This window comes from Podarcis tiliguerta (genome assembly GCF_965153285.1).
Source record: "Podarcis tiliguerta genome assembly, chromosome: 1".
Lineage (NCBI taxonomy): Eukaryota > Metazoa > Chordata > Lepidosauria > Squamata > Lacertidae > Podarcis > Podarcis tiliguerta.
The window spans coordinates 43,804,871-43,826,123 of NC_139534.1; the positions used below are offsets into that span (position 1 = coordinate 43,804,871).

Consider the following 21,253-nt stretch of genomic DNA (forward strand, 5'->3'; position numbering starts at 1 on the left):
ACTTTCCTCCCACTTTGCCAAACACACACACCAGAGATGAAAAGAGAGATATTGCATGCAGAAACATTCACATTTTGCAAGTGTATAATATGTATAATATGTTCATACTGTTGATATTGTGTGTACGCCGTGTTCTTGGTTTACACATTTCTGGATTTCCCATGGACTGCTCCCTACCATGGATACTTCCTCTCAGGGGCTGGTTTTTGGTACTCGCAGAACATGCAGGAAGCTACGATGCTATTAATAAGCTTTCTGCTTCCACAAAACACTACGCCTAAAATCTCAACCTGAGCCAGCACATTTTCTTCCTTTATTTAGCAACCCATTTCACAACAGCAGTCAATGAGTTGCTGCGAATGCTTACGAGAAAACAGATTGTCAAACCGTGCTGCAGAGGAAAGACTACACATGCAACTTGAATGTGAGATCCATCTGCTGATCTCTTCCTTCTCTCCCTTAGCTGAGCAAGGTTGTTTCTTTGGTTACATCTTCTTAGTATTTGAACATAAAGGTTGGCGTGTTATTCAAGCAGCTTGCCATAGCATTACAACTTCAGTATGCATTTCTTAATTGTCCAAGCACACATAGAGAGAGATTCCTTCAGTTCTGGCAACAGAACTCCATCTGCTTCAAGCCACGCAAAAGCCACATACAAGCCTCATTTCTTCCACTAAACCCCTTCGTCAGACACAATGTAAACAACAACTGGGTGCTTCCAGATGGTGTTCCTTGTGAGATAAGTGATCCTCATGCATGGTTTTTCTTCTTCTGTCTTGGCTGTCAAAATGCCAACCCATATTTCCCCTTATTTAATCAACATTTATCCTTTCAAATAAGGTGGGGATCTCATAAACAAAACCACAACTGTTGCCAATGAACACCGTTTATGCATTAAGCTTTGTGAATGTTATAATTATAACAACAACAATAATAATATTTTATTTATATCCCGCCCTCCCCAGCCAAAGCCGGGCTCAGAGCGGCTAACAACAGCAAAAATAGCACAATTTACATAAAACAACAGTCAATTAATTAAAATACATGTTGTTGCTTTTTAAAAAAAAATAGATTCCAGAGTCAGCTCCAGTGCCCAGGGTACCAGCTGGGTTTCTGCATTGCTTTCATTGTTTTCTGTGGCAGTGATACCTCCTGTTGTGCTGCTTTTCATTGGGTTTCATTCAAAATCCACTTTGTTAAATTCTGCAAAGCTCTCTTGAAAAATGGGGAAGTGGCAGGAAGGGTTGTGGCGGGGGATGAGGAAAGGGGCTTCCACAAATCTCTTTCTTATTACATTTCTCCATCACTGTCCACATCACAGCCAGGTTTGATCAGCCTTCTTCTCTGTGGAACCGATTGATTTGGTTTATTCTCCAAAGGCCCTCTTCTAATTGTCATTAGTTAGTTAAGCAATTAATTTAGAGCAGTACTGGTCGAACTGTTCAGAAACTAATCTGTTAGAGCCACAGAGAGGAAGAGAAATCAGGCAAGGTGGTACTTATTAGGGGAGCAACATCTGTTGCTGCCAGGACACCAAATTACAAAAGGCAACATGGACACAATTACCTGAACTCCATCAGAAATAATAGGCAGAGGTAGCAGACAGCAGAGGTTGAAAGCAATCTGGTTTGACTTGGGGAGCCCTGCCAAACGCCCCCATGGAAAAAGAGAAATCAGAGCAGGGAACCTTCTGCCTCGTAGAGCTTTGGCCTTCAGGAGGAGTTGAATGTGGGCTGCCTTTGAAAAAAAATAATGGAGGAAAAATATAAAAAATCTATAGGAAGCTAGTCCAGCTTTGGTAGCAGGAAAAGTTGGCCTATATGACCTATACATTTTTGGTATGAATTCTTATTTTGAATAAATTTTTACTATTTTGCAGAGGTTTAGTCTTCTTGTACCATTTATTGGATGAGACAAGGAGGCAGAAAGTTTACAGAATCCCCCACAGTCGTACAGAAATCCCCCAAAGAATGTCCATAGCACAAACAGATGATGCTAGCTGGTACCTCTTTCTCCCCTTCTGCTTTAGCATTAAAATGCTAAATCAGCTGTGTAAGCTGTTGTTGGTTCACAGTCTTCCATTAAGTGCTGTGGGGCTAGTTTGGCACACCCTGAAATTTGGAGGTAATGTCACAAATTCAGGAGTAAAGGATACGTTTTCAATTAAGGGACATGTGAGAAGCCCAGTCCCATGAGTCCCTTCTTTCAAATCCTCACCGATTCTATCCTCAGCTCAGTCATTTTACAAGAAATGGATCGTTGTCTGAGAGTAACCTTTCGCTCTAGCCATTGGATACTAAAACATTTCACACATTAGTCACATGAATGCGGTTCCAAGTAGAGAAAGGGTTGGGCACAGTGCTGGATTTACGTATAAGCCAAACAAGCTACAGCTTAGGGCCCCACTCTCTTGGGGCCCCCAAAAAAATTTAAAGGGGGGGCTGGATGTACATTTCCAATTGTATTTCAGTTCAACAATTAACTTTGATAAAATAGATATTTTGTTATGTGCAAATGGCTTTAGATACATATTAGGTCCATAAATCACCATATATTCAACACAAAAAAACAGCGACAATTTGTTGTTGACAAAGGACAGCTGGACATATGAAGGGCCCCATTACCTTCAGTAGCTTAGCCCTGGGCAAGCAGGCAGCCACACAAAATGCATGGACACGGCGGGTGTGTGTGTGTGTGAAGCAGGCACAACAGTGCAGCTCCCCCTCAGTTCCCTCTTCTACATGTGGAGATCCCTTCACATAAATGGGGAGCCTCAAGTTGGGGGGGGGAAGGTATGGCCCAGTTTTGCACCCTGAAAGTTTTTGCCTGCCCCAAACAAAGCCTGCCTGCTTATTTATTTATTTATTTATTTATGCTAATTTTAACTAATAGTATTTTAATATTAGTTCAAAGGGTAGGTGGGCTAATCCACAGGGAGCATAAATACCAGCCTGTCCGCAAAGTCTCTGTTATACCACATTAATTATCTGAAGCCTGCAAGTTAGGCCAATCCAACAATAATGCCTTTTGAAATATATTTTAAAAAATTAAAAAAATGTCCAGTAGCACCTTAGAGACCAACCAAGTTTGTTCTGGGTATAAGCTTTCATGTGCAGGCACACTGTGTATCTGAAGAAGTGTGCATGCACATGGAAGCTTATACCCAGAACAAACTTAGTTGGTCTCTAAGGTGCTACTGGACAATTTTTATATTTGTTTATTTATATAATTTATTTATTTATTTATTTATTTATTTATTTATTGTATTTTTTTAATATTTCGACTGCATCAGACCAACACGGCTACCTACATGAATCTGGAATAATGCATTTGTTACCTGAAAGTTTTATAAAATGCTATTCACACTGACAAATCAAATTCACATCACCGTCATTTTAAACCACATCTTTTTTGCTTTCTGTAGTAAGACATGCATTGACCAACCTCCTTAGAAGTTTTGGAGGAAGTGCTGAAGACGCCACATCAGAAAGTTGTTGGGTGTTTTTTTGTGTGTGTAGTTGGGTTTTTTTGCAAGTCTAGTACAAAATAACCCGAAGCCAACAGAAAAGGTTTGCTTAATAGCACACATTCCCAGCAGATAAAGCTCAGAAACCCCTCCTTCTTCAGTGCCTAAGGTTATCCTGGCAAGATTGTAGTGTGCCTGTCAAAATTTGATCATGGACAACTTTGCTGGAAGTGACAAAGATACCGGATCCTTTACATTTTCGGACAGGATGAAGTTTTCAGCATCTGGACTTACACCCTTTGAAATAGATGGTAAAGTATTTTCACTGTTTCATAATGATAGAGACTTTTAAAAGCACACTATCTCAAGGCATTTTACTAGTGTTCAAAGGTGCTTTTCTTTTTAAAGGTTTAATTGGGATTCAATTGCATTAAAACCATTGTCTTATTTAAATTTGTGCCATTGACAAATTTATCAGAATATGGCACTGAATGGTTTAACAGCACAACCCTAACCATCTATATTCAATAAGCCCTTGTGAATTCAGTAGCCCTTACTTCCAGGTAAGTGAGGTTAGGGGATTCCTAGGGACCACTACTCACTTTATCAATGTCTATGTGCTTCACATTAGTTAAGAATAGCATGCACGTGTTTTAATCAGCCCTTCCCCATAGCATAACACACAAAAATCACACTTAGGCTATTTCTGAATATTTCACTAAAAAAAGTGTCAAGTTAAATGTGATTACACAGCATGCCAACTGACACAAGCTGTGTATATATTTTATACTGGGGTATGCCTGCCTACAAGCAGATGTTTCACTGTGCTTTAAAGGAAGAATTAATTTGTCTTGCATTTCAGAATATACAATGAAGGATATATGAAGATGGATGCTTCCATAAAACAAGCTTTTAGTTGCCTTTGTTGGATTTCTGTGGCCAGCAAAGGGAAAGAGGCGAAGGACTTGAGTTCACACAATGTTTTTTTTGTTTGGGTGTAAACATAAGCTAAACTTTCTGTGAAACATGCCTTTCACTCTGCACAGCCTTATTTGCAGTTCTGAGAACCCAGCAAATGGAAAGTTTGTCTGGAAATACAACCAAGTTGAACAAGGTTATTAAAAAGTACTATATCACAGCCTGCTTCTGCATGAATTCACTGTCAGCTTCAGCCATGCAGCTTGATAGGATCCCTATTTATTCAGAAGCAAGTCATTGATTTTAACTCTCAGTACTTGTGCGTCGGGCTGCAGCCTTAAACAGTAACACAGCACATTGGTCACTCGTTTGCAAGCCAAAAGGATGGAATATCAATTCTTAGTGTGTTCTTTCCTCTCCAAAACTTTAGAACCCAAAGGCCAGAAAAAGACTTGCAAAAGGTGCATTTCGGCTCTGGTTACAATATACCTGATTCTGCTCACTGTAGGCTTCGGACTGTTGGCCTATAAAGGTAATTGATTTTAAATGCTATTTCCTGTCCTGAATCTAAAGATAAAAGATTGTGCACTGGTTATATTTTAAATATCAAATAAGTAAATTTGTTTCCAGAAAGGAAACAACCACCAGGACAAGAGGTTAGATGGGGATGAAAGCGGCATCATTTGCTGAAGACCTAAAATAATGTCCTTTCAGGGATGCTCAGCAGAGAAACCTTCTTTGCGTTCAGGAGCAGCTTTCTAAATGGATTGCTCTGTTTCAAACAATGAGCAAATGTGTTTTCATTTTTAAAAAGAGTTTTAGTCAAGCCTTTAAAAACTCAGAAGGAATGACAGTATAAAACACAGACACACACACAAAAGAGTTGTGACCAGGGTTGCACGCCACCCCCAATCTCTGCCATGGCAGCAAGATTCCAGGGGGTTCCAGGCACTCACCCAGGGTCATGTTTCCATGGGGAATAAAAACCAGCGGAGACTGTCATGTCTTTAAGAGATACGGTTTATTAACATGTATTTACAACCTGGGTACAGGTGGAGGGAGTGCAGAGTTAACAGCATTCACATCCCAAGAAGGGCTTGTCCTTCACAGCAGCTGGGCATTGCATCCAGAGGCTTTCTAAGCACCACTTCTGTGCCTCTGCCCCAGCTTGTCTCCAGCCAGCCCCCATGGCATCTGCCTTTCAGCTCCCTCCCCAACACAGAGTTCTCCCCACCTCCTGCTTCTCCTTCCCAGAAAACCCCTTCCCAAGCAACTCATTTCCCTTTCCCTGCTGTTCCAAGCCTAGTTTTAAAAGGTGGTGATTTCCCTGTATCCTTTGTGATGGGTTGGCAAAGACCCATCAACACCTTTTGTCGTGCTTAACGGCTTCCATCCCAGATGAGGCCCTGGCCTGGAAAGGGAGCTTACCCTGTATTTTTCCACTGGCCTGCATCTTCCCTTCAATACTTCATAAACCAGCTAATTCTTACCCCCTTAATTAATTTCTAACATTCACTAACTCTAGCAGTTATGGGTTCCCTTCCACCCTCAAACTCTTGTTACCCCAGATCTGTAACAATATATTACAACTCTAAAAGTCCCAAGCATGTAAAGTGTTTGTGAGAAACAAACACAAAGGCTGCTCAATTCACAGAGGCCAAATTCCGTACATGCGAATAAATAACCCTCAGACCTTTTGCCTCCCAAGCTATTTCCCTCAGATGTTCTCCCATCCAGCCACATGTTAGACAAATTTGTCATCTTAAGGACCCTGGTGACAGCTTGGGTAGAAGCGCTTTCAAGTGCTTCTTACCCTACAGGTTGCTAGTGACTTCTTCATTCTAATGCAGAGCTGTTCAGAATAGGAATTACAATATTGTACAAGCCTATTCATCCAAATGGCATTAGGCACTGGTCTTGAACTGGTTGCTTCTGTGACCAGATCCTATATCATAGCTGGATACAAAGTGTGTCATGGTAGTAATATCACCAATTTTTCTTTCTTTTTGGTTGACTTTTTTTGAAATAGAAAGAGGGTGAGAGAGAAAAGAACACAGGGAAGAGGGAGAAAGGAGCAAGGAGTAAAAATGATGATGAACAGAACATGCCTGTCTTGCCATATATGGTAAAATAGTCAAAGAGGACCCCATACTGTGGGTTGAGGTTAAAGTTGGGTCATGGGACTCAAAAGGTTGAAGGCTGCTTACCTCAGGGACATTGTAAATGTCCATAAAGCCACACAAACAAGAGCCAGCCCCACCTGCATGTGCTTCATTTGATTCCTTACCACTTAATGCCTCACGGCTGAGGCCTGGAGTATCCGTCGCTTGCAACAGCAATGTGGCTGCTCCAATATTGCTGTGGGTAAATGTGTGGAACAAATCTATCATGTGCGTATTGGGGATAACAGTGTGGTTTTCTACCATGCCAGCATCTGGTACTTAAGGGGGCCGAAAATGCTGGTGTGTGTGTGAGAGAGAGACAAGCAAATTGCCAAATCTGACCACAAGATTGTTGACCTTCAAACGTTACCTTTGCCACTGCAGTGGGCCAGAGTGTGTGAGGTGATTCACGGTCCGAAAGCATTGCGCATGGGGTGCTATGGAAGTTCTGTCCATGGTTCTGGATAGAGCACAGAGGGAATCCATCACTGGATGCTCTGTTCCTCAAGGGATGGGGTGTGCATGTGTTCACTTGGCCCCAGCTGTGGAACAAGTGGCTTTGGGCTGCCACTATCTGGTTATTTTATAGGTCTGAACAATCAGAGAATGCCTGCCCCCAACTACATTATAGCTTTTGCATGATCGCCCCTTCCTAAGTTAATGAAGTCATAGCCAGTCAATAGCAAATGGATTAAGGAGGGGGAAATGGCCTTGTTGTGGTGTGCTAGCCCTACTACTGTGTGGACACAAGAAGTGGGGGAATTTGTGCCATCCGCCATTGTTCACACTATAAGCAATAGGCAAACAGTTGCACAACCATATTTTACATGGCAGTGGTAACAATAATAGATGTGCTGCTGGAGAGTGGGGTGGAACCACATTTTCCCAGGTACAAAACACTGTGACACCGAGGCTCACAAAATGTGGTATCCTTGCAATCTCTAGAAAATACATCTAGGCACATAGGAGCCTGAATTATAACGAGTCAAAACATTCTTGCTCAGTACTGTCTCCCCTGACGTGCAACTGGTCTCCAGGGTTTAAGACAGGGAACATTCCCAACCCTATGGTGGGGATTGAGCCTGGGACATTCTGCATACAGGACAGGGGTTCTGCCTCTGAGTTATGGCCCTTTCCCATTGCACATTTGCTGCACTAAAACCTGGCTCTTGAAAAGAATTTGTGACTCTTAGATTTGGATAAATGGGGAAGTTCTTCACTTTAAAATGCAATCCTATGCATGTCTGCTTAGCAGTATGTTCCTTGGCGATAGGGTTGCAGTCTTAGTATTGCATTACCATATTGGGAAAATAACAAAATGAGTGTAGAAGGTTAACATTTGATTGGCGGCTGTTAAGAAAGAGGCGATGCACATGATTCACTTCCTCCTGGGCGGCTCCTGCAGACTAATCAGGATGCTGCCTTCTAGGATCCTACTTGCCTATTGTTCTAGGATCCAAGCTCAGTACATAACACACAACATTGTACTTTACCTATGTCATGATTTCTTCTCCTCCACTTTCAGTCTATGAGATGAACAAAGACTTGGAAAAGAACAAAGTCAACTTACCTTTAGCAGAAAAACTGGCAAGCTATTTTGTCAATGACAGCATGCTTGCCAATGATATTGAGCAAATGGAGGCAAGCTCACAAAGACAAGGAGACAATTGGATCAGAAATCTAAAGGAAGAAATTCACATAATCAAACTGAGCAACCAACATTTACAATGGAGAATGACCAATTTTACAGGTATTTTCTTGCTTCTCCTTGGCTGGACATCATTTTGGGGGGGCAGCTAATGTGTGAATAGGCATTTCAGTAACCTTCCCATCCAATCTTACATGTTTCACATGAGCTACACAAAAGACAGGGTGGTTTTTTTAACAAAAAAGCAAGGGAAGGGAAAGAGGGGCGGAATCAAGATGTGAGGAAACAGTATATACACACACAACGGGAAGGTAAAGCCAATAAAACTAATCACCAGTGGTTATTGAGTCCATTACAGGAGCTACTGCCCTGGCTGGCAATTAGGCCTTCTGTCTTATTGAATAAGTCATTAATGCAATCTATAATCGGTGTTTGAGCCTCTCGGAGAAAGGAGCCAGTCTCTCTAAGACAATTTGTAGTGAAGAGAAATGCATTAATGGCTCATTCAATAAGGCTGAAGCTTGCTCCAAATGGTACCTTTGCACTGGCTTCACAGTGAAGGTATGTATGCTGAAACAAAGAAAGAGCAGTGCTCTGGTGCAGCCCAGCCCATTGTCAGGAGCCCAGTCCTGTTTCTAAAGCTGAGCTTGTCAGCCTGGTACTGTTCAGGGTGTGAACTGCAGCCTTAAGCAGTTTCATGTGAAAGTCCAGCTCACCTACTCGAAGCCTGTACAGCATCCAGAGGACAAGCATGATCAGAGTAAATTTGGGGGAGGGGAAAACGTTTTTTGGACTCCCCATTAAAACAATTGTCCTCTTTTGCTACAGTTTTCACTGAAACTAATGAGCTGGTGGAATTCTGCCTAGAGTTTGTTCTTTTTGAAGAAACAGTGGTCATCTCAAGAGATTACAGGTTTCATTTTAACTGTAGACGTCTTCCGCCATTGGTAGGAGATTTCTAGTAGCTATCAATATCTGTTTCAGAACAACTGGAAAGCCGTGCACTTCAAGGGCCTCCGGGACCTCCAGGTGGGTGGAAACGCATCAGTTTGAATCTCTGCATCTACAGATCTTGCCCAAGTCCTATGAAGCAGCTGCAGAGGACCCAACAGCCCTATTTGATTGCTCTCATTTATTTTATTTTCATATTTTATTGTTTACTCTCCGACAAATATATGACAAATAACATAAACAGAATGTACAATTACAATAATAAAATTTACAAACCACAAAAGCAACTGATATGAGAGTACAGTGGTACCTCAGGTTACATACGCTTCAGATTACAGACTCCGCTAACCCAGAAATATTACCTCGGGTTAAGAACTTTGCTTCAGGATGAGAACAGAAATCGTGCTACGGCGGCAGCTGGAGGCCCCATTAGCTAAAGTGGTGCTTCAGGTTAAGAACAGTTTCAGGTTAAGAACGGACCTCTAGAACGAATTAAGTACTTATCCCGAGGTACCACTGTAACTAAATTCAGCATTCACCAACACAGAAACAAGGGCCCAATAGGATTGCAAGTTCATATGCACAACGCAGTTTCACATGACATCCAAACCAGGAAACTGTGGCTTAAGGACAACTTCCAAACCAGATTATGAAATCCAGACCAGGCTAGGAATGAGCACATGGCTCATTTTTTGTACTGTACAATCTTGTGCTAAGATTGTGGTGCCTGAATGGGACCACTGAAAGATGCAGAAATATATTTGATGTCACATCTTAATGAGTGAAAATTTACATCTTCAATAAAATGAAATAACAGGCAGGCAGGCAGGCAGGCAAACAGGGTTCAATGTGAAACCCATAAAAATTATGCGGCTAATAAGTGGCTTTGATTAAGTGAGGAAAGGTAAGGTAGGAGCTTCAGCCATTTGCAATAAGTACAGTGTATTAGAGTTGCAACACACACATGTTCTGGACATCTTTCAGGAAGTAAAAGTAAGGAAAGGAGGCAACAGCTTAAGAGGAAGCCAGGGAGAACCAGGACCAAAGGGCAAGCAAAAAACATGAAATCTCAAATCTTCAAGGAGTGGAGGGGGATGGGGATCAATATTTAACATTTTTGACATGCTGTTGTTGTTTTCAGGTGCAGGATTGCCTGGACCAAAAGGAGAAATTGGTAATGTTGTTTGCCCAATTCTGGCACTATAATACCTGTAAACATTTGGGCAATTCCCTTGAACCCACAATTGAACGGAGGCACTTCAGATAGTTTTTACACTGGGTCTATGGCAGGAATTGTCGAAAAGGGATGAGCAGCTCTTCTGTGCCCCTATAATGAAGATGTAGCGCCTTTGCAAGCCTGTAAGGAGGACATACATTTTAAAATGAATCAACCGTACTTCCTAAATGCTCCAGCAGAATCCAAGGAGAGTAGAGGGGGCAGTTCCTTTGAGTTTAGGAGGGAAAGCGATGGGAAGTGCATGGCCACACCTCATTCTGGACAGAGATGTTAAACTCAAAATAGGAGCCCTTCTTTTAAAGAAGGGGAGGAGAAAATTGGATTGAATTGGAGAAAAGAGTCAAGGAATATTGATACTTTGCTAACTCCTCCACTGTTCTACTGCAATCCTCACTTCTCCCATCCATGTTTCTCTCTTCAGAGCTCTAGGTGTGTGTTTATATAGCGACATGCCTTTAGTGATATTTGGAAAGGGTCTTCCTCTCCCATATTCTATATAAGTGTTTTTGGTAAGTAAATGCTACTGTAGTCAATGGGACTCACTTCGAGGTAGTTGCAAAGAGGACTGCAACCTCAATGTATTTATATTTTAGGATCTCCAGGAATGAGAGGACCTCCAGGTACCCAGGGAGAGAAGGGCGATACAGGTAATGAAAGAAGAGCTGTAGAAACAAATGTTGAAAAGCAGGTGAAACTCCACCTCAAGCTTACTATTATTTATAATAATTTTTATTAAGTTTTCAATTTTACATTTCAAAATAAACATTTTACAAACTTTAAAATATCCAATGACTTCCATTCTTCTTTTTTCATGGTTCATTTTACGTATCATACATTCCTGCATATTTTACTATAATCATTCAAATCAGTTTTCCACTTTTACATCCATCAAAAATTTTTTACTCTGCTGAATTGATCTTAGTGCTGCCAGCATTTTCAGCTGTATACAGTTCAACTCATAGTTTTTTTCATTTGCAATACCATATAATTTAACCTCCACCTAAACAAAGAACATTTCTCACCTGTTAATACTGTTATCAAGATGGCATTGTGATCGGATAATGTCTTGGGTTGAACGTCTACCCTTTTTACCATACTTGTTAATTTTTCCGAAGCTAATAAAAGAATGTACAATTACAATCATAAAATTTTAAAACCACAAAAGCAACTGATATGAGAGTAACTAAATTCGGCATTTACCAACACAGAAACAAGTGCTTTAAGAACTGTTTGCATTTGAAAAAAGTAAAATGGCAATCTAATGGATGCTTAAGTCGCCATAGGTCAGTTAAGTCAAAACTGGACACCATATCAAAAAGGCATTTGATAATTTCCCTTCTTCTCCACTTTATTATTATTTCTCTGTATTTTTATTACAGGAACCATGGGGCCAAAGGGCTCAAAAGGAGAGCGAGGACTGCAAGGTAAGGCTCCTTCCACTGGCTTGCAATGGATGAAGGCATATTAGGTGTAAAGCCCGCAGCATTCTGATGCACACTGAGAAATCTTCTTTACATTACACCACTGGCACTACCAGAATAACTGAACCAGCATTATGGCAATAATCTAGATCAGGGTAGCCAATGTGGTGCCCTCCAGCTTTTGCCAGACTACAACTTTCATCAGTCCCAGCCAGTATCGCCAATGATCTGGGATGATGGAAATTGTAGGTCAACAGCATCTATCCCTGATATTGATTTACACCAGCCTTCCCAAACTTGGTGACCTCCAGATGTTTTTCACTATCATTCCCTGCATTCCTGACCATTTGGCTATGCTGACTAGGCTGATGGGATTTGTAGTCCAAAACATCTGGAGGGCACCAGACTGTGGGGAGGTTATTTTACAGCAATCTATCCAGTTGTAGAGAAAGGGGGGCAGTGGGGGTGGGCCTACCCTGAGTGTCACCGCTGAGGGTGGTGACAAAATGCCAGGCGGCACTCACCACGGGGCCTGCATCATGCCCGAGCCATGCGTCTCTCCTGTGACTGCAAGCTCTCCACTGCTCAAACGGTCCCCCCCACCACCTCCCCCTCAGCTGTAGGGTGGCTGAGGGGGAGGAGGCAGGCAGACTCCTCAGAGGCCCCATAGAGCATCCTGCCTCGGCTTGCTCCGCCCCCACGGACAGTTGGCCCCAAACCCTGGGCCCCACCCTGCACACCACCTCAGGAGCCCAATCAGCTTGCTCCACCGCTGGTAGAATGTGCCATTCTTATTGTTTTTTCTTAAAATAAACCCTTCCCCCCCAGTTTTGTATATGCACATAAGAACTTTGCTGGATCAGCCCAGAGGTCCACCTAGTCCAGCATTCTGTTTTCAGCTGTAACAAGCCATATGTCCCTATGAAATTCACAGATTTGGCATGGAAATGATAGATATCCCCTGTGCTTTATCCTCACCTTTGATAATCAGAGGTAGTTACGACTGTCTCTGAACATATAAGTCCCCTCTAGCTTCCAGAGCTAACAGCCATTCCTAGATCTACCTTCCATGTGCACGTTTATCCAAATGCATGTCAAGTTGAGAGTGTCAGTTTTTCAAGAATTAAGGCCAAGCTAGAAACCAGGAAGGCATATTTACAACCACCCAGCTGGCAGTCCTGCTTTGAGCGAGGATTCAGAGAACTCAACCAAGGTGATAGGACAAAACTCACAGCTGCTTAAACTAGGAAAAAGCAATGACTGGAAACTAACAGGACAAATTTCAGATGACTGAGAAGACTCAATGGCTGTGTGAGGACCCAATAAAAGGTCTGGCTTCTGACAATCAGTATGTCATAAGATGTCATCACATGTAAGCCAGTTTCCTCAAATTGCAGATTTCATGCGTCCTGGAAGAATTAACATGTACATTTCTGATGGCAAGGCATCCTGTGACCACTGTAAGCATTCTGCAATGTGCACAGGCAGAATTGTTTTAAGACCTGAAACCACTTACATCAAATTACACTGGAACCTTGGTTCTCAAACTTAATTTGTTCCAGGAGTCCATTCGACTCCTGAAACCATTCAAAAACCAAGGCACAGCTTCCAATTGGCTGCAGGAGCTTCCTGCACTTAAGCAGAAGCCACATCGGACGTTTGGCTTCCCAAAAAAGTTCGCAAACCGGAACACTTACTTCATGGTTTGCAGTATTCGGGAGCTGATTTGTTCGTCAACTAAGCCATTCAAGAACCAAAGAACCACCGTACTTCCAAAAGAAGGCAGTGGAATCACTAGTGTAGCAACTGTGTTGCTTTAAAACAAACAAATAAATAAATCACAATTTTGTTCGTGTGTGTTTTAAAAAAATACAGGTTTAAATGGACTTGATGGTGAAAAGGGATCTGAAGGAAATCTTGGGCCGGCTGGTCCAAAAGGTGAACCAGGAGCAAAAGGGGAAATGGGAGACAGGGGACTTCAAGGTAAGAATTTGCCAAGAGTGTTCATAATCTTTATGATATTTAATATTTGGAGAAATTTGCACTAAAATGCTGGTGATTTTCATGAGGACTTAAAAATAAGAATAATTGCAAACCGATATGGAAATGTGGAGACTTGAACTTCAGACTGGAGAAACTGAGGAAACAAATGGACAGATTCACCCATTTCTAGATAGGACTGTTCTCCTGCTTGCTTAAGTTGATCCAGCTTGTATCAGTTGGTCACCACATGCAATGGTGTGGAATAGTATGAAGATTATCACTGTTGCCCATATTATGAATCATTATACTGACTTCCCTAAGATACTGGGAGGCAGGAACAGAATTGTGTTTTTCTGAACTACTGCCTGTAGACTGTCCTGTATATCTCAGAAACTAAACAGGCGGTGGAGTTACCTTTTCCCCTTTGAAATGATAGCTAGCAATGTGGACCAGCTGCTGACCAGGTAAGTGACTTAGAGGAAGGTCAGCACCCTCATGCATGTTGGGAGCAGGGCACTTCACTAACCACCTATTGTTGACCAGCTTGTGTAGGCTGCTTCGTTTGGTGCTCTTGTGGCCTGGTATGTGGTACCTGCTGAACAATGAACAGTAGGGGGTGGTTAGCATGGTAGGTCAGACATACACCCACAGTTTCCCATCATGCCGGTTTGGATGATGGAGTTGATCTGGGGAGGCAACCAGCCATTGGTCCAGACTACCTGTTTTTATAGACATAACGAGGTATTGGGTTGCTTGTGGTAGCCAAGGCTATATACTTCTAGATTCATTTTCCAGAACTGATAATGATGTTCTTGCAAACATCATTAAATTGGCCTCAAACAGCCCCATGCCAATGTGTCAACTCTATGCATGTCTTTGAAGGAGGCCAACAATATGTATAATGTCCTATTTTCTTTATACACTGCGTCACAGAATCAGGCAGGCACTGGAAAAGGGAGAAAGCATATTTAACTCTGTACAGTCTAATATTTCATTTTGGGCATATGTGTATGCAATACAGGCAATGAGTATTTAATTATCTTTCTGTCTCTGATTAATGCAAAGGTGTTTATAGTAGGATTTATCTGGTACAAACTAATACGGTGTAATTTATATGCATAAGCATGTGTGTGTTTGGCTAGTTGGAGATATTGTGAAGTCGATTTCTGAGTTGTTTGTATCATGTATAAGCCAGAGTTTTGTCTTAGTTAAACAGAAGAATTATGCAACGTGTAACTTCCATTAAATTGGCATTTGCAAGCTTTAACAGGGGCATGCATGCTAAAAAGAGAAGGCAAAACCCTCCCCCCAAAAAACCAGAGCAGCACCAATGCAGAAAAGAGCCAAGATAATGCATAGAAGATCGAGAATTGGATCAAATTTTCAGTATACTTTTCTTGACAGTAGCATTTCTTAAAAGTGCACGCCAGCTAAAAGCTAGGTATGAAACCATTAGCCTCTCTAGTGAATTGGCATTTATGATTGTTAATTAATGTTTCCATTTTATGTAATGTACTTTACAGGAATACAAAGGAATTTAGTATTATTGTTGATTTATTATTCAAGGCAGTGCCCCTCCCTCTGCACCCCTGGCACTAGAAGACCCTCTTTATCTTCAGCAGTTGTGTAGAATTGAAAATCCAGCAGGCATAGCTTTTCTTGTCCTGTTTAAGAAGTTATAGCAGACCAAGTTCCTTCTTCCATTGGAGCCCTGTCTTCCTTGCTTCCTGAAACCCAAGAGAGAGAAGAAAGGCAGAGTTCATACCCTCCAACATTTCTCCAAAGATAATAGGGACATCCAAAGGAAAAGTGGGACATTCTGGGATCAAATCAGAAACCAGGATGGCTTCTCTAACTCAGGGATGTCCCTGGAAAATAGGGGCACTTGGAAGGTCTGAGAAATAGCAACACACACATAACACACAGTTAAAGGAGGGCTTTATGCTCCATCTTATGAATAAGGGTAGGGAACCTGTCTTAAAAAGTGGAAGTTCATTGTTCTGAAAGTGTGTCCATAAGAGAAGGCAACTATCGCACACAGGAAATGAGGACCGGAGGAGAGAGACACTTGCAAGCCAGGAAAAATTACTGTGCTGTCAGTTTGTTCAGCAACGTTACATGAATGTTTAAAGTAGCTGAAACAGTTAAATAGTGAACAGCAGTAGAGACGATACTGGCAGACAGACTCAAGACTCAGCATTGTCTCTCCAAAGCCTAAGCTCAGCCTGAAAACCTTTATCGCCATACTTGTAAAGGGGAAGCCCATGGGTTCTTTGACTGGGACCTGGAAAGGACACTGCCCGCCTTATACTCTCAGGCTGAATATCAGTTAGGTTGGGCAGCCTAGTGCAGCTCTATACAGTTTAGCCCTCAGGGTTTGTGTCGGTCACCAAGCAACAAAATATTGACCCCGTCTCTTCCAGGAGCTTTAAAACAAAAGCCGCATAAAATCAACATGCGTTGAAAGCTTGTTCAATGTTTGGAGTGGTTAAGGGAGAGGTTATTAAGAGTTTTATTGTTTCCTTTGGCAACACTTACACATTGTTCTAACTTGGGAGTTTATGGTGAGGGGCAGATAAGGAATCTAATAAATAATATATTGTATGTGCTAACGCCTGAAACAAGCTTGTTCTGTAGGTCTTCCAGGACTCCGAGGACCAGCTGGTGGAAAGGGGGATCTGGGCCCACGAGGACCAGTTGGTCTTACAGGAGAGAAGGGCGTGCAGGGAGAACGAGGCCTGCCAGGTGAGCGGACACAGCAAAGTGCCAAACCTAAACGACATCTGCCATGTTTTTAGGCTTGAGACTAGCCTTACTGACTTAGCCCAACACTCCCTGAATCTTCATCTTGTCAGTGCTCGGTTCAGATACCGTAAGGGAAGAATATAACCAGAGAAAACCATGCCTGGATCTTGTCACTCTTAAGGGTAACGACAGAGAGGCATTCTAAGGCCTGGTTTGCACAACAGGGGAAGCTAAACCATGGTTTATCAGGACCACACAAACTGAATAGTTCTTCCTTCTGCATATTTCTGTTAATCTTCTTGGAATCCAGTGATACTGTTTGCCCCAGTTGCATGCAGGCAAATCTGCTGCTTTTCTGTTTTCATCTTATATCGAAAGTTCAGGTGTCTTTCATCATCATCATCATTTTTTTATATGCCGCCCCTCTATAGTTAAAACTATGTTCAAGGAGGCTTACAGCAGGAAAAGATTTACATGATTACAAGCATAGCAAAAAAAAGTAATAAACAAGAAATAAAACACATTGAAAAGTACACAACAAAATCGAACCATTTCCACATAAATTATAAGATCAAAAATTAATATCCATAGCAGCAGCAGCAACACCCCCTATGCCCCAGTCCAAGACTCTGTTCCCATTCCTATTCTCATGCCTCCTCATATTCTGTTAGCCATTTGTAACTTAGCTGCAAAATAAAGATAGAAGCATCCCATATATCATTTATGTTCTCTTATGTTCATTTATGTTCTATTTCAGGTGTACGTGGTTCCCAAGGACCTCCTGGACAACCAGGTATATTGCAATTAACCTCCTGGACAACCAGGAGAAATGCAATTTAACACAAATACTTCCTACCATTTGTGCTTCATTTAAGGTTCTATTTAGACTGCAATGTTGTACACACTTACATGAGAGTAAGTCAACTGAATCCAGCAGAGCTTATCTCTCAGCAGATATGCCTAGGATTGAATAGTTAATCAACATAAATTTCTCTAACTGTGTAATCCTATACATGTTTCCCCAGAAATGTAACTCTGTTCAGTAGGGCTTACTCTGAAGTAAATGTGATATGGATTGTACACTAATAATACTTACCCAGCGGTACCTACCTCTGAGTAAACTTGCCTAGGATTTTACTAGTAAACTGCTTCTGATTTCACCCATAGCTGTCAACTTTTCCCTTTTCTTGCAAGGAATCCTATTTGGAATAAGGACATTTCCCTTAAAAAAAAGGAAAACGTTGACAGCTATGATTTCACCAACCTGGAACTAACTCCTAAGATTTATTTAAAAAGAAACAGTTCCATTCTGGGGTCCTAAGGCAAACTACGACTGACCTATCTAGTGAAATACTGCTGGGAAGTTGCTGTTTTGGTTTCTTCAGTGGATTTTTGGGCAAGAGGTTTAGGACTAACTTGCGCATCACTTGCTACAACAGCAATAAAGTAAATGCTGATCAGCTGCCATTGATTGATCAACAGATGCCTCTATGATCATTAAAGGGCTTTTGTTTTCCTCAAGTTTGTCAGTAAGTTTGGTGGTGACTTAATAATCAAAATGAATTCTGACTCCCTGGCCTTGTCCATTCCAACTATCATGCTACTTTATAGATTTGCAGCCAAAGTCTGTGGTTATACACACAAACGCAAAATGATAAATCAACAGGAAGCTGGTGTGAAATGACTGAAGAAGACAATTTCCCTTTGTTGGAAAGCAATATTTAACAGAGAGGCATCTGTGGAATGCAAGTGCTGTGTTGTTCTGATACTGTGTTGTTGTCAAGGAATGTCTTGTCCTGAGCATTTGAAAGGATGAGGAACAAAGGAAGCTTCCTTATTCTGAGTCAGACCAATTGGACTATTTAGCTCAGTGTTGTCAACACTGATTGGTAGCAGGTCTCTTGGGTTTCAGGCAAGGGGCAATCCCAGTTGCCAGGGATCGAAGCTGGAACTTTATTTCTGCATGCAAGGCAGGAGCTGTGCCAGCACTAAGCGGCAGTCCTTCTAAACCTTCCCTCGTTCACCAAATATGACAGATACTTCGGTGCTTGATTGCTCTTCCAGTGTGATTCTGGCTTTGACCAAGCTTCTTTGGTTCACTTACAAGGACCTGCAGGCAGCATGGCGCCACCAGGAAGTCCTGGACCAAAGGGAGCGCAAGGGGAGAAAGGACAGAAAGGAGAAGCAAGCACCCTTCGAGGTATACAAATGGGAATGTTGCTCAATCTGTTGAAATACTGATTCCCAAGAAGTTTCTGACCTGACCTTCCCCTTTATTCTTTCAGGAGTACCAGGAGTGAAAGGCGATCGGGGGGAAAGGGGTTACAAAGGCGATCCAGGTAAAAATATAAATGGAAGTGGAAGAACCCAGTGTGTGAGCAAAACACATCTCATTCAGAGAGATGTGAGATGCCATAAGGCCAGGACAAATCCTCTGCTGTGGTATCTAAGTGTTTTACAGAGATGTATCACCAATGGAAAAGAGTTTTTATTCAAAGTCGGTCTGTTAGTTCTCCAACATTCCCCAGGCTGAATCTATCTTCAGAGCTATCTGACCTCTGACAGCCTGGTCAAAAGCTGATCAAGGTATAGTTGGCATTTCCAGTTCCGGAAAAATTACCCAGAGATCTGCTGGTAGGTTCTGGTCCACTTTCTCCTCACCCCAGTTCTAGCTAATTCAGGACTCTAAACTGCTTTACAGAAATCAATGGGACATTGTCTCTCCTGTGAAAATTCCCTGAGGAAAATAGCCATGGAATGGTGCAATACACATTCCTAGCATGGATCTCCTGTCCTTTTTTTTTTGGAGAAATAAATCAGACCACTGGTCCATCTAACCCAGTATCCAGTGTGGACTACAGCTCCAGTAATCTCTGACCATGATCCATGTTGGCTGGGGCTGTTGTGAGTTTGAATCGAGCAGTGTTTGGAGTGCACTATGTTGGCTGCGTTGGCCTATGATGACTGGCAGCTCCTCTCTAGGTTTAGATGGGACTTCTCCCACTTCCTGCAGCAGCAGTGCATGAGGAGGGGCACTCCTCTGCCCCCCCCCAGCACCCTGCTGCCACTCACTGGTGCAGGAAGAGGGCGGGGTAAGGCAAGGCAGCAGTGTGATTGGTGGTGTTGGTATGCCACAAGTGTGCACTGCTAACCCAACTTGGCCCTGCGACCATGGGTGCCTGGGGCTGTGGGTGCCATGCACCGTGCCTGGCCCTGGTACCAAAATTTGTGGGTGCTCAGTCCTTTCAAGGGGAAATTTTGTGGCTGCTCAAGCACCCAGGACCCCAGGGAGTTGGCACCTACATAACCCAGCGTTCCCCTGACCTCTCTGCTGTCTCTCACCCTGTCCCATTCTGGTTAGCAGCTCCCCATCCACCTCCCCACTCCTCATGCATCACAGCTGTCTAGATGGAGGTGGCAGGGCTCTTTTGCCTCCGCATAGTTAAAACTTTATCTCAATGCATACATGTAGTAGAATTTTGAATATTAAGCAAAAGTTTGAAATTCCCATTGTCTTTGGATCTGCCACTTTATATTCTTTCCCCCTCCCTCCTCTCCCATTATTTTAGGCATACCGGGAAGTAAAGGGTCGAAGGGAGATCAGGGAATGACAGGTAAGGGATTTGCTGGAGTTCCTAAATGAAAGCGATGACTCAGTAGAATCAAAGCTGTGTACTCCATACCTTCGGCCCAGTATACTTGAAGGAGCATCTCCACCCCCATCGTTCAGCCCAGACACTGAGGTCCAGCGCTGAGGCCTTCTGGCGGTTCCCTCACTGCGAGAAGTGAGGTTGCAGGGAACCAAGCAGAGGGCCTTCTCGGTGGTGGAGCCCGCCCTGTGGAATGCCCTCCCATCAGATGTCAAGGAAATAAACAACTATCCGACTTTTAGAAGACATCTGAAGGTTGCCCTGTTTAGGGAAGTTTTTAATGTTTGAAGGTTTATTCGGTTTTTAATGTTCTGTTGGAAGCCACCCAGAGTGGCTGGGGAAACGCAGTCAGATGGGCAGGGTAGAAATAATAAACTCTTCTTCTTCTTCTTCTTCTTCTTCTCCTTCTTCTTCTTCTTCTTCTTCTTCTTCTTCTTCTTCTTCTTCTTCTTCTTCTTCTCCCCAGAGTGACTTACAGTTAAAACATAATGCAAAAATACAATGCAATGCAGTATTAAAATGTAGCAAAGCTATAATAGTGACATGGGCATATAAACTCTCAAGAGGACGAAGCAAAAACCAGTACCCCAACTACTTTAAAAGTTGCTTTAAAAGCTTGGGGAAATAAAAATAGCATGAGCCTCCCTAGAGAGAGCAATCATGAGATCGGGGAAGCACTACTGAATGGGTTTTTTTAAAAAAAATCTACAGCACAAATTCATCCATATACTGGCATTTCTCTTTGAATAATTTTCACTTTGAATTCATTTATTGTTAAGATAATGTATTCTCACATATTTCTTAAAACTCCTGTGTTAATAGTTCTTCATGCATAAATGGTTGCTACTGACATATGAAAGATATAGTTCAATGCATCTAAACATTAACCAACTATCTTCCAATAAAGAAAATATTCCATACTTATGTTTTGTCTTCACCTCCCACAGATTTTGCAGTACTGCTGTACCTCATTACATGGTGTGAGGGGGGGTGTGTGTCTAGCTTCAATGAATACAAATCTGGTGGAATATTCCCCCCCCCCCCCGCTTCCCTCCAGTTTTCAGCTCCCCTC

General features: G+C 42.3%; 1 protein-coding gene across 2 annotated transcripts in view; it reads left to right on the top strand.

The window, feature by feature from the left end:
- Positions 1 to 283: 283 nt before the first annotated feature.
- Positions 284 to 21,253, top strand: part of MARCO (macrophage receptor with collagenous structure) — a 30,820-nt gene continuing 9,850 nt past the window's right edge. The window contains exons 1-14 of one of the 2 annotated variants that reach the window (XM_083446039.1): positions 284 to 424; positions 3,429 to 3,777; positions 4,815 to 4,916; positions 8,072 to 8,296; positions 9,179 to 9,223; positions 10,287 to 10,319; positions 10,976 to 11,029; positions 11,762 to 11,806; positions 13,679 to 13,786; positions 16,424 to 16,531; positions 17,289 to 17,324; positions 18,639 to 18,731; positions 18,817 to 18,870; positions 20,101 to 20,381. In XM_083446039.1, the coding sequence (XP_083302165.1) occupies positions 3,678 to 3,777; positions 4,815 to 4,916; positions 8,072 to 8,296; positions 9,179 to 9,223; positions 10,287 to 10,319; positions 10,976 to 11,029; positions 11,762 to 11,806; positions 13,679 to 13,786; positions 16,424 to 16,531; positions 17,289 to 17,324; positions 18,639 to 18,731; positions 18,817 to 18,870; positions 20,101 to 20,174 (1,077 nt within the window). In that variant the 5' untranslated portion in view covers positions 284 to 424; positions 3,429 to 3,677 and the 3' untranslated portion in view covers positions 20,175 to 20,381. Of the gene's footprint in view, positions 425 to 3,428; positions 3,778 to 4,814; positions 4,917 to 8,071; positions 8,297 to 9,178; positions 9,224 to 10,286; positions 10,320 to 10,975; positions 11,030 to 11,761; positions 11,807 to 13,678; positions 13,787 to 16,423; positions 16,532 to 17,288; positions 17,325 to 18,638; positions 18,732 to 18,816; positions 18,871 to 20,100; positions 20,382 to 21,253 lie in introns of those variants that run through there. The other variant, XM_083446038.1, reaches the window with a different exon arrangement.